At 45.2% G+C, this 13,393-nt stretch overlaps 1 protein-coding gene across 1 annotated transcript; it reads right to left on the reverse strand.

Moving 5' to 3' along the window:
* Window positions 1-3,541: 3,541 nt before the first annotated feature.
* Lrr1 (leucine rich repeat protein 1) lies at window positions 3,542-13,393 on the reverse strand. Its single transcript, XM_006985424.4, has 4 exons — window positions 13,021-13,393; window positions 9,497-9,595; window positions 7,685-8,406; window positions 3,542-3,953 (listed from the first exon to the last, which is right to left on the reverse strand). Exons 1-4 carry the CDS (start codon window positions 13,225-13,227, stop codon window positions 3,713-3,715), a joined length of 1,269 nt encoding a protein of 422 aa, XP_006985486.1. The 5' UTR covers window positions 13,228-13,393; the 3' UTR covers window positions 3,542-3,712.

Raw genomic sequence — 13,393 nt, forward strand, 5'->3', positions numbered from 1 at the left:
GCAAGAACTCTACCAATTGAGCCACATCCCAGCGGTGGTGACGCACGCCTTTAATCCCAGCACTCGGGAGGCAGAGGCAGGCAGGTATCTGTGAGTTTGAGGCTAGCCTGGGCTACAGAGTGAGTTCCAAGATAGGCTCCCCCAGATCCTCAAGTAATGAAGTCAGTAAAAATAAGTTTCCACCCAGGAAACCTACAGAGACAACCAAACCAAAATAGTGGGAACTCATGAACTTTAGACCAACAGCTATGGAGCCTCCATGGAAGTGGACGAGGCTCTCTGTATAAGCAAAACAGTTGTGTTGCTTGATCTGCTTAAGGGGGCCCCTGGCAGTAGGATCAGGATCCATTCCTGCTTCATGAGCTGGCTTTTTGGAGCCCACTACCTATGGTGGGACACCTTGCACAGCCTTCATGCAGGGGGAGGAGCTTGGACCTGCCTCTACTGAATGTACCAGGCTCTGCTGATTCCATGGGAGGTCATACCTTGTTGGAGGAGGGAATGGGGAGTGGTTTGTGGGAGCCCACAACAGACTCAGTTTCTCAGTTTGAATCTGAAGTCTATTCTGAGTCAATAGAGTTCAGGCTTGCTTGCTCCAGGGCTGTGAGAAAGTCCTGATTAGCCCACAGGAAGGAACACACTAGCTAGATGCAGGCTGCTGATGCCAGCTGGAGGTACATTGAGATAGAAAATGAAACTGCCTGCTCCTTGACACAAGGCAGGATAGATAGTGGTTGAATGCCTGTGCTGTGCATTGTTCTACCCCTGTCCTTCAAAAACTGTATATAAGCTGGCTGTGAAATAAACCCGGGGCTGTCCAGCGTTGACCGATTCTTCTGTCTTCATTATCTCTTCAATCCGAACGCCTCTACCCAGCTGACTGTCAGCAGGCTCCGACAGTGGTTGGGGGAGGGAGAAGGGGACCTGTGATTGGTATGTAAAGTGAATAATAAAAAAAAAAAATTAAGTTTCCACCCAGGCGGTGGTGGCGCTCACCTTTAATCCCAGCACTCAGGAGGCAAAGGCAGGTGATCTCAGTGAGTTCAAGGCCAGCCAGGTCTACAGAGCTACTTCCAGGACAGCCAAGGCTACACAGAGAAACCCTATCCAACAAAAAACAAGATGTTTCCACTTTATCTTCAAAAGTGGGAAAAGGGCTGGAGAGATGGCTCTGTGGTTAAGGGCACTGGCTGCTCTTCCAGAGGTCCTGAGTTCAATTCTGAGCAACCATATGGTGGCTCACAACCATCAATAATGAGATCTGGTGCCCCTTCTGCAGACATGCAGACAGAACACTGTATACATAATAAATAAATCGGGGACAAAGAGAACATAACTTATTAAAAAAAGAAAAAAGAAAAAAGGGAAAAAAATCACAAGACTGTGAAGGACATTCTGAGATTTATGCTAATTTATGAGATTCATACTTTATGCTAATCAATCTGCCTTAGTGTTTGGTGAACATATAGAATAGTATTTCTGAAAAAACATGGTACTTGTCATAATACGCACTGACTGTGCATCCCTAACTTGGAATGCTTGGGATGGGAAGTGTTTTAGATTTTTAAAAAAGATTTCAGCCAGGTGGTGGTGGTACATGCCTTTAATCCCAGCACTCGGGAGGCAGAGGCAGTCGGATCTCTGCGAGTTTGAGGCCAGCCTGGGCTACAGAGTGAGTTCCAAGAAAGACTCCAAAGCTACACAGAGAAACCTTGTCTCGAAAAACAAATAAGATTTCAGAAATTTTGAATGGAGACCAGAAGAGGGTGTTACATCTTAGAGCTGGAGTTCATGAATTTCAAGCTGCCCAAGATGGGTGCTGTAATCTGAATTCAGGTCCTCTGGAAGAGTAGCATCAGCTCCTCCTAACTACTGAGCTCTTTCCACCCCTTATTAAAATTTTAAACATTTATTTTATGAGTATGGGTGTTTATCTGGATGTGTATCTGTGCACCATGTTTGTGCTATGCCTGAGGACATCAGAAGAGGGTCTCAGATTCCCTGGGACTGGAGTTATAGACAGTTGTGAGCCACCACGTGGGTGCTGGGGATTGGTGGTCTTCTGGAAGAACCACCAGCACTCTTAACTGCAGTTGTCTCTTACATTTTTTAAAAGTTATTTTGTATGCATGTGTGCAACTTGCAGAAATCTGCTCTTTCCTACCACGTGGGTGCCAAGGCTCAAACTTAGATGTCATGCTTTGCAACAAGCACCTTTACCTGCTGAGAGCCCAAGAACATTCTTATGATCTGTGTGATTGGGATAAGTATCTGTTTAACTTTGTTGAATAAAATGAGCTGTGAGCCCAGTGGCGGTGGCGCACGTCTTTAATCCCAGCACTCACTCGGGAGGCAGTGCCAGGTGGATCTCTGTGAGTTCGAGGCCAACCTGGTCTACAGAGCAAGACCCAGGACAGGCACAAAAACTACACAGAGAAACTCTGTCTTGAAAAACCTTCCCCCCTCCAAAAAATAGGAAAAAAAAAGAGATGAGGTAGGTTGGAAAGGTGACTCTGATTGCTCTTCCAGGGGACCGGGGTTCAATTCCCGGCACCCACACAGCAGCTAACAACTGTAACTTCAGTTCCAGGGGACCCAACTACCATAGCAAAGTACTAATGCACATAAAATAAAGATAAATTAAAAAGAAAAGATTTGCTAAAACAAACAAAAACCAAAACCGGCTGCAGCTCATGCAGAGCCCTAGCTTTGATCCCTAGCACTAAATGGGGGGCAGGAGGGAGGGGCGTGATATCAACTACAGCAAATTCTGATACTTGAGGCAGAAACTAACACTGCAATCATAAATGTAAACTTCATAGTAAGATTAAAGGTTTATTTAGTATTTTGCCTGCACACATGTATGAGCACCACATCCATGCCTGGTGTCCCTGGAGGTCAGAAGTGGGCACTGGATTCCCTGGAACTGGAGTACATAGTTGTCAGCCATAATGTGGATGCTGGGAACAGAACCCTAGTCCTCTGCAAAAGGGTATGTACTCTTAACTGCTGAATATCAATGCACTCCCTAAAATTAAGTTCTGCTGTGGAATGGCCCTTCTGTATGCTGTGAATAAGTGTTGCTCTCATTGGTTGATAATAAAGCTGTTTTGGCCTATGGCAAGGCAGGATAAGGTTAGGTGGAAAAACCAAACTAAGGAGAGGAGGAAGGGTGGAGTTGGGGCAGATGCAACCCAGCCACCTGAGAAGCAAGATGCCAAAGGACCAGTAAGCCACAGGCCATGTGGCGATGCAGAGATTAATAGAAATGGGTTAATTTAGGGTGGGCTGGGGGGAAGGGGAGAGGGGCAGGAGGGGGGAGAACAAGGGAATTCGTGGCTGATATGTAGAAATGAATGGTATTGTAAAATAAAATAAAAGGAAAAAAGAAAAAAAAAGAAATGGGTTAATTTAAATGTAAGAGCTAGTCAGTAATAAGCCTGAGCCGTTGGCCAAGCATTTGTAATAAATACAAGCATAAGCCTCTGGGTGATTATTTGGAAGCTGCTGTAGGATGGGGCAGGACAGAAAAAAGCCTGTGTTTACAAAGTTCAGCTTTAATTAAAATTCCAGAATTTAATAAGTTAAAATGCTAATATACATTTTTCTCACTGTGCAAATATACAAAAAGTTCTCCTTTCTCCAATTTGTTACTGTTAAATCATAAATACTCAACCATGTACATCTAAAGAAGTTTCTATTATGCCACTAATTATTTTAACATATCAGAGAAATTTACATAACAAGTTAGAGAACAAAAGTAAGCGATAATAGGAGCTTCCATTCTATCCATATTATCTACTAAGACCACGGTGTGGGCAACAGAGTGTAGATTAATTGTAGTAGTTCCTTGAATGAAAGACTCTAGACAAAATCTTCCACAAACACAGGTTTTGGCAGTATCCAAATCTCCGCAAAGATGGAAAGGAATGATATGAGGGCCATATGGAACCCTAATGGGGAAAAACATATACAATGTTACTATATTCAGAATTGCATGTGTTTAGACAAGAATTAGAACACTGAATTATAATGAAATAAAAACAATGACAGGACTCAGTATAACCGGTTTACTTTACTTTCCCAACTGCTAAGAACAGGGCAAAGAGACAGTAAAACAACAACAGAATGTCCCCAGCCTAGGTATAACCCTGAAGGCTCAGGCAGATGGAGCCAGGCCAGACAGGCCCACACAGGGAGACATCTCAAACAAAACATGCTGAGGTCAACCTGGATGCATGAGACCCTGCCTTTTTTATTTTGTTTTTTGTTTTTGTTTTTTGAGACAGGGTTTCTCTGTGTAGTTTTGCGCCTTTCCTGGAACTCACTTTACAGACCAGGCTGGCTTGGAACTCACAGAGATCCGCCTGCCTCTGTCTCCTGAGTGCTGGGATTAAAGGCATGTGCCACCACCACCTGGAGACCCTGTCTTAAAAAGCACTGGGGTGTTGCTGGAGAGCTTTTCTCCAGGATCCACCAAGCCCCGCAGTCCCACAATCCACATATAAAATAATCACTCAGACACTTATATCACTTATAAACTGTATGGTCGTGGCAGGCTTCTTGCTAACTGTTCTTTTATCTTAAATTAACCCATTTTTATAAATCTATACCTTGCCACGTGGCTGGTGGCTTACCAGAGTCTTTACAAGCTGCTTGTCCTGGCAGTGGCTGCAGTGTCTCTCCCCTCGGCCTTCCGCTTCCCAGAATTCTCCTCTCTCCTTGTCCCACCTACTTCCTGCCTGGTCACTGGCCATCAGTGTTTTATTTATATAGAGCAATATCCACAGCACTGGGGCGGGGGGTGGGGGGTGGGGGTGGGTGGTGGTGGGGGTGGGGTGGATCTCTGTGAGTTCGAGGCCAGCCTGGACTACAGAGCTAGATCCAGAACAGGCACCAAAACTACACAGAGAAACCCGGTCTCGAAAAACCAAAAAAAAAAAAAAAAAAAAAAAAAAAAAAGGCTTGGTTGACAGCTGTAATCTCACCTTCTCTGGAGGCTGGAGGAGACAGATCCTAAACTCAAGGCCTGACTGGGCAGAGGGAATAACTCACTGGAAGGGTACTTGCACCCAAAAGTTCAATCTCTAGTTAAGAAAGAACACTCTGGAGGCAGAGGCAGGTGGATCTCTGAGTTCCAGGCCAGCCTGGTCTACAGAGTTCCAGCACAACCAGGGCTGCACAGAGAAACCCTGTCTCAAAGAAAAACAAAGCAGCAGCAGCGGCAGCCAGGTGTGGTGATGTGCAGATGAATCCCAGCACTTAAGGCAGGAGGACTGCAAATTTGAGGCCAACCTGACCTACACAGTAAAACATCTTTTAAAACCACCAAGTTAATCTTTTCGGGGGAGAGGTAGGGAGAGCTCAGCAGATAAAGTCCTTGTGGAATAAGCATGAGGACCTGATTTTGATCCACAGAACCCACAGACAAAATCTGGGTGCAGTGGACACTTGTAATCTCAAGGCTTGGGAGGCAGGGTGGGGAGAATAGGCAGATTCCTGGGTTCCCTGGTCAGCCAGCCTAGTCTCCTTGGTAAGTTCTGGATAAAGTAAGACCATCTGTAAAGAAGTAAGATGGATGGCCACTAAGGAATGATGCTTGAGCCTGACATTTAAGGTGTACTCATGTGAGCATAAATACATACACACACTCAAGTTTTTTTTTGTTTTTTTTTTAATATCATCTTTCTACTATTTTGTAGGCACTCAATTACTAATTACATCTTATTGCTGTGTCAGACACCCTATCAAAAGGCAATTCAGGGAAGGAAAAGGCTTATTTCATGTTATACTTCTAGGTCACAGTCAAATCAATGAGCAGGAGCTTGAAGCAGAAACCACGGAGGAACACTGCTCATCAGCTGACTCACTGGCTAGCTCTGGCTAATGTTCAGCCAGCTTCCATATTCAGCCTTGGACCACCTGCCCAGAGACAGGGCTACCCACCCTGGGCTGGGCTCCACAGTATCAACTACTAATCAAGACAATCCTTCACAGACATGGTCACAAACTAACCTGGTAGGGAAAATTAATTACTCAACTGACCCTTCTTTTCAGGTGATTCTAGACTGTGTCAAGTTGACAGTTGACACTAACTAGGCTAGTTCACTTCCTAAGCTTCCACATCTGTATGACAGAAACATGGACAACCAAAGAAAACAAAAACCCAGTCAATGGAGTTCATTTCCTGAAACCAACTGCAGTTTAGTGTTTACAGGAAGAGAACCATCAGTTACTGAGTCCTTCCGGTACAAACTGTTTTGGTGTAACATTAGCTCATTTAGTCTCAAAATTCTGTAAAGTGGATATTATTATTCCAATTTCAGATGAGATTAAAAAGTTAACTAATACGCTAAAGTCATCCAAATGGGTGAAGCCAGCAGTCCAACTCAAGTCTGGCTGAATAAACCACACTTCACTATTGTGCCAGATTGGATGGAATCCTCAAACTTCTGGGTGCATTAGAATCACCTGGAGATCTTATTAAAACAGAACTAGTCCCCATTCTGAAAATTCCTGATTCTGTAGGTTTTGGGAATATATAAACTTGTTAAGGAACTCTTACCAAGTTCCTACCTGATCTGCTTGATGCTGTTTCATCTGCTCAGGGCACTATATTTTGAGAAATGATGCTATATAGTCATCCAACCATGTCTATAAGCCAGGAACACATGACAGCATATTTAAAATAAGATTTATTTTTATTTTATGTGCATGAATGTTTGGCCTGATTATATGAATGTGCAATGTATGTGTGCCTGTGAGTGTGCATAGAGTGGACCAGATCCTCTGGAACTAGTTATAGGTGATTGTGAGCTTCCCTATGTGGGTGCTGGGAACTGAACCTGGGTCCTCTGAAAAAGCAGTCAGAGCTCTCTGACCAGAGTCATCTCTCCAGCCCAAAGATAAAGCATTTAATATACAAGTAAGAAATAGTGAGTGCTGGGATTAAAGACGTGCACCATCACCACCACTCAGCTAACGAATCTTCAATTCTTGTGAGAAAAACTGATAGCGAATAAATGTTAAAGAAACATAAAATGGCAAGTAAAAAGTACCATAACAGCAAAGTAAGCCATATAACATAGAGACTAAAACTCACAATAGGGTGGGCAGGTGAGATTTTCTGCAAAGACATGAGGGTAGAGAACCAAGGAAGGGAGTGAGCTGAGATTCCAAGCGGGTAAAGAACATGAAGGCCACTGGAGCAAGGGGTCAGGCTGTGCACGACATTAGAAGGGTTGCTGTTGTTTTGTTTTAATTTTCCAAGACAGGGTTTCTCAGTGTAACATCCCTGGTCGTCCTGGCACTCAATCTGTAGACCGCGCTTCTGCCTCCTGAGGGCTGCGAGTAAAGGTGCGGGCCACTATGCTGGGCTTATTTAATATTAGGAGTCACTAAGACTTGACTGCCGGGGCCGGTGAGATGGCTCAGTGGGGGAAGGTGCTTGCTGCCAAGGCTGATGACCTGAGTTCAATCCCCGGAACCAACACGGTGGAAGGCGAGAACCCACTCCCACAAGTTGTCCTGACCTCCAAATGCTGTGGCATCATGCATGCCCCCACTATTCCCTGGCTCCACCAAAACCCTAAAAGTTAAGAAACCCAATAAGACTATTTCTCTGAGTGTCATCAGAATATTGGGATGCTACCAGAGCACCGTATTTTATGGCTGAAAGGCTTACCTATTGGATAGTACTGCTCGTGCAGAAGACTCCAGTAAAGTTAATGGTACTTGAAGCTTTATAATTGGAAGGACTCCTGGCTTTTCAAAAGTATTTCTGAAAAGATCCAAGTACTCTAAGGATAGCGTTTTAAAACTACAAGGTAGAATTGTAAGTTTATTTCGAGCTGCTGCCAGAAAACGAAGGTTTGTTAGCTGTCCTATCTTGAAAGGAAACTGAATCAACTCATTATCATTAAGGTTTAAATGTGTAAGTTCCCGAAGTTGGCAGAACTGCACAGGGAGTGCCTTGAGTTTGTTCTTGCTGAGATCCAAACTCTGAAGTGACTTCTGGAGTGTGGACTGACACAAGGACACGGGAAATGACTCCAAGAGATTGTCACTGAGGCTCAGCTCTCGAAGGTGGGTGAGGTCTCCAACTGTAGCTGGAAGCTTTTTTATGCAATTGTGACTCAGGTCTAACTTCCTCAGGTTTTTTAAGCAGAGTATGCGCATATCAAGTCGGGCAAGTCTACAGTGAGAAGCCTGAAGATGTTCCAGAGAATATGGAAAGTTCGTGCTCAGAGGATAGTCCTTTTTGGATGTGATAACCATTTTGGTTTTAAATTTTTCAAATTCTGAAGTCTTCACTGGTGTGGGTGTTGAAAGTGGTATGCTGACATCACAGCCTCTATGAGCCAGTCTCAAAGCCGAAAGAAAACTCTTTAAACTGCCAGAATTAGCCTGAATAAATAAAAATAAGTTATGCAATTATTAATCCCATTTTAGATACTTCATGCTTGTTAGTTCTTTCCTTAAAAAAATCCCACACTTGCATACACAGGCTATGTAATCGTCTTTTGTAAAAAATCCTTTAGTACTTGGTCTAAATTTTAACTTTCGAAGTTTTAGGGGGCAGTGAGAGGGTCAGTAGGTAAAGGTGCTTACTGTTAAGCATGACCTCCCGAGTTCAATCCTTGAAACCCACACAGTAGGAGAGAACCTACTGTTGAAGGCTGTCCTTAGACCTCACCCATGTACAGATATGTAAGTGTGGGGCCGGTGAGGTGGCTCAGCAGTTAAGAGCACTTGCTGCTCTTGCTGAGGACCCGGGTTCAGTTCCCTGCACCCATGTTAGGCAGCTCACAATGGTCTCAGTCTGGGACTCTCTTTCTCTCTGCCCACAGATCAGAGATGAGGATGAAAGGGCCCCAGACCCTGCGGCAGCACTATCTGCATGCCGCCATGCTCTCTGCCTCGGTGATGGACTAAGCCTCTGAGACTGTAAACAAGCCCCAAACAAAATGCTTCCTTTCATAAGTGTTGCCATGGTCATGGTCTCTTCACAGCAATCCAACGGTGACTAAGACACACATAAAAAGAAATGTAAAACGTATTAACAGAAGCAATAATGACAGATACTGGAAAGCTCTATGTGGTGGCTCAGGCCTGTAATCCCAGCACTGGGGAAGTTGAGGCAGGACTGCTCTCAGTTTTAGGTCAGCTTTGGCTACCTAAGACCCTATCTCAAACACGCACGCACACACACACACACACACACACACACACACACACACACACCTGCAAGAATCTGTCTCTAACTGCTATGTGGGCCATCACGATGCTTTAAGAGCCAAGCGATCTTTCTTTTTAGTTTTTGTTTTTGTATATCGTCTCCCTGTGTACTTTAGGATGGCCAAGAACTTGACATGTAGATCACACTAGACTTGGGCTTACAGAAATCCTCCTGCCTTCGCTTCTGAGTGCTGGGATTGCAAGCATTCGATGCTGCACCTAGCTTGTGTATTTTCTGTTACTGTTTTCAATACCCTACCTTACTCAGACAGATGTCCACAGGAGGCTCCTTTAACCGGATAGTGGCTTTCCCCTCATCCACAAATTTCATGAAGAGCTGCTCAACGTTCTCTTTTAGCTAGTTAAAATCAAAGGGGGGAGGGTGGGGAGAGGTCAGAACTAGTCATTACTATTCAACAACACTCACTGCAACTAGAGTGTGCCAGTCTTCTTCCAGGTTTTAGTTTAGCCTTTAATCTAAGTGTTTTATGGAGTTTTTCTTTGGTTGGCTTTTTTTTTTTTTTTTTAAAGTAGATGAGTAGTTATAGCTTCTAGCCAGCTGACACTGGGTATTACTGCTGTATCTGTTCGTGTCTTTCCTTCATTTAAAGAGAAGGCTCCCTTTCTTCCAACCCACTTACATGGCTCTAGCAAGAAGTGCCAGCCAGCAGCAGTTCTCCACCTTCACAGCCCCAGTTCCTTATTCCGGGTGAACATGCCTTCAGCTACATTATATGAAAACTCCGCGACGGCAGAAAGCTTGCCTTGTTGCTATGGAAACCCCTGAGCTGGACCAGTGACTTGATGTAAGTGGTACTCAAAACTTTTCATAACTGGTGTTTTTGCTTTAGACTTCAATAACTTCACTGAGAGGCCACCGTGTACCAGGCACTATGATAACGTGGAGTAGTGTTGAATCAGAATGGGTAGACAGGGGATGGTGGCGAAGGCCTTTCATCCTAGCAGAGGCAGGCGGATCTCTGTGGGTTCAAGGCCAGCAGAGTCTACAGCACAAGTTCCAGGATAGCCAGGGCTATCTGACAGAGAAATTGTCTTGAAAAACAAAAAGTATGGACAGCCTGAGATGGTTATTAGAAAACACAACAAAAAGGTAAGTAGGGGTTACTATAACCTAGGCAGGGAAACCTTACTCAGTTTAGGAGTAGAAATGTAATTTTAAAGGTGAAGAATTAAAGAACTAGGAACTGTAGATGCGATTCTGAACAGTCTTCTTAAATAAGAACACAGAGGGGCTGGAGAGATGGCTCGGCGGTTAAGAGCACTGACTGCTCTTCCAGAGGTCCTGAGTTCAATTTCCAGCTACAACCACCTGTAATGAGATCTGGTGCCCTCTTCTGGCCTGCAGGGACACATGTAGGCAGAATACTGTATACATAATAAGTAAATCTTAAAAAAAAAAAAAAAGAAAGAAATAAATGCAGAGGTAAAAGCCCAGAGATTGAGAGCAGTAAGTAGCTAAGACCACCTTTTTTTTTTTTTAATTTATTTATTTATACAGCATGTATGACTGCAAGCCAGAAGAGGGCACCAGATCTCATTACAGATGGCTGTGAGCCACCATGGTTGCTGGGAATTGAACTCAGGACCTCTGGGAGAGCAGTCAGTGCTCTTAACCTCTGAGCCATCTCTCCAGCCCTAAGACCACCTTCTAACCACTGGCTGCCGCTGCTGTCCTTCCCCTGAGAAAGAGACCTACTTCCTGTATGTCTGTCTTTTTATTGACTTTCTGTTCTGCCTTCTCATTGGTTCTAAACCCAACCTCATGACCTCTTTGTCACTGCCTGTCTATAAAGACCTCCAGGTCTTTATGGTTGGTACTGCGATTAAAGGCGTCTGTCACCATGCTGGCTGTGTCCTTGAACACACAGAGATTCTGCCTGCCTGTGATCGGATTAAGGGCATGTGCTACCACTACCAGACTTCTGCTTTATGTCTACTACCTTAGCTCTGATCCCCAGGCAACTTTATAAACATACAAATAAAATCACATTTCAGCACAAATAAAATATCACCATAAGGAACATGTTGGGTAAGTGGTCAGGGGGATAGAAGGAAATAGCATTCCAGGTGGAGGGGACATATGCAAAGCCAGGAAGAGAGAGCTTGGTAACTGTGAGAAGCTAATAACTCAGGAGTTTAGCATGGCCAGGAGGTGGTGGTGGGATAGCAAATATGTATGGAAAGAAAACAGACCTCGAAGAGTGAAAGATTCAAGAACCATGAAATTCAATAAGGATTTAAGTTAAGAAACATAATTAGTTCTGCATTAAAGTTTCTCCTAGAAAGCCAGGTGTAATCCCAGCACTCAGAAGATAAAGGCAGGTGGATCTCTGTGAGTTCCAGGCTAGCCTGGTCTACAGAGTGAGTTCCAAGACAGCTGAGCTACATCCTGAAACCCTCTCTCAAAATATAACAAAACCAAAATTAAAAAAAAAAAAAAAAAGGAAAAACAATTTTTTTTTCTTCCCCTGGAGGCAGGCACATGCCTTTAATCCCAGCACTTGGGACAGATGCAGGTGAGCTCTCTGTGGGTTTGAAGGCAGCCAGGTCTACAATGAGTTCCAGGCCTGCCACAGCTACATAGGAAGACCTGGTCTCAAAAAGCCCAAAATAAATAAATATGTTTAAAAACTTCTCCTAGAACTGCAGTGTAAAGTCTCAGCTGAAGGAAAGAAGGACAGGATGAAGAGGGGCAACAGTCGAAGCCGGCCGGAAGCCGGCCGATCTAGCTGGGATGGAAGGAAATGTAGTTCAGATGGTAGAATGCCTACCATGAACCTGGGGTTCTATCCTCAACATAGCAGCACAAACCAGGCATAACGAACGGTACTTGCCTGTAACCCCAGAGCTTGAGAGAAAGAGGCAGGGGTATCAGGAAGTCAAGGCCATCCTTAGCTACATAGTGGTACAGCTAGCCTAGTATGCACAAGATTCTAGGTTCAATCTCCGGCACTCCAAAAGTGAGTGAGTGAGTGAGTGAGTAAAAACAAATTGCTTGGATAAGATAATGCTCTCTTCCCTCAACTAAGTATTTGCTGTGAACTACACTATATGAGGGAAAGAATCCTCGAAAACGCATAGAATCCACTAAAAAATTCAGATTCAAGGCTGGGTGATGAATCGTTCCCTCATCTACATAGCAGACACAAAGTCATCTTGTTTTCACCAGATAGCAGTGTCTGGGAATGGAGGAAAACGGATTTTATAAACCTTGTGTCAATCGTCCGGTCCGGTTACGGACAGACTCTATATAGAGTTTGCCACTCTACAGGCACAAAGAATCTCTGGACCTTGGGTCAAGCATTTACGAGCAATTACGAAATAAATAAAGCTTGCGGCAAACAACTTTATCAGCAACAACAACAAAAACAAAAAGTCAGACTTAACCCAAACTCCAGTTTGGATCGCATTCATTGTTAACACTCATTCTCGCCGTGGGTGCGGCGGGCTGAACCCAGAACCTCGTTATTCATTGGCAAGCTCTCCATGACTGAGCTACCGACCCAGCCCCTTTCCATCATCTCTTAAAGACCTCTATTGTTAAAAGGGGGGGGGGGGGAGTCAAAAGCTCTGAAAAATACCGGGGAAGCATGTTTGACTGATGACGCGCGGTTCCTTTATGGTCCCCTCCAATCTGCGGCTTCGCTGCAGTGTCGGAAGCTTGTAGACGGGGGGTGTCTCTATCTACCAAGTGACACCCCCAGGAGCCCGCAGCGAAAGTCCGGCGGGGGTGGATGCTCACGGCGCCCCCGGGCCGCCTACCTCATAGCGGGTCCCCTGCTTGTCCTTCCTGGTGGAGACCAGCAGGCAGGCGCGGCTGCCGGGCTCGGCCCCCGCCCCGGGCTGCAACTCACTCCTGCGCGGCGGCTGGCACAGGCTCACCACCGCTCGCACGCCCTTGCCTCGGCTCTTGAGCCCCAGGACCGGCAGGTGCCGGCTAAGCACCTCCACCTCACATTGCAGCCTCATCTTGCTGCAAGCTGGGCTGGCGTCCGGGCCGCCAGGCTTTGAAACTTGGCGCCACCCGAAGGGCGGGGCCTCCGGGGGATGGTCCTCACGCCAGGGCTGCCCGTGGCCCGCCTGCGTCACCCGGCGTGGTGTCTTCGCAGAGATCCACTCCAGATTCCCCGTGGGG

This window comes from Peromyscus maniculatus, chromosome 14 (assembly GCF_049852395.1).
Source record: "Peromyscus maniculatus bairdii isolate BWxNUB_F1_BW_parent chromosome 14, HU_Pman_BW_mat_3.1, whole genome shotgun sequence".
NCBI lineage: Eukaryota > Metazoa > Chordata > Mammalia > Rodentia > Cricetidae > Peromyscus > Peromyscus maniculatus.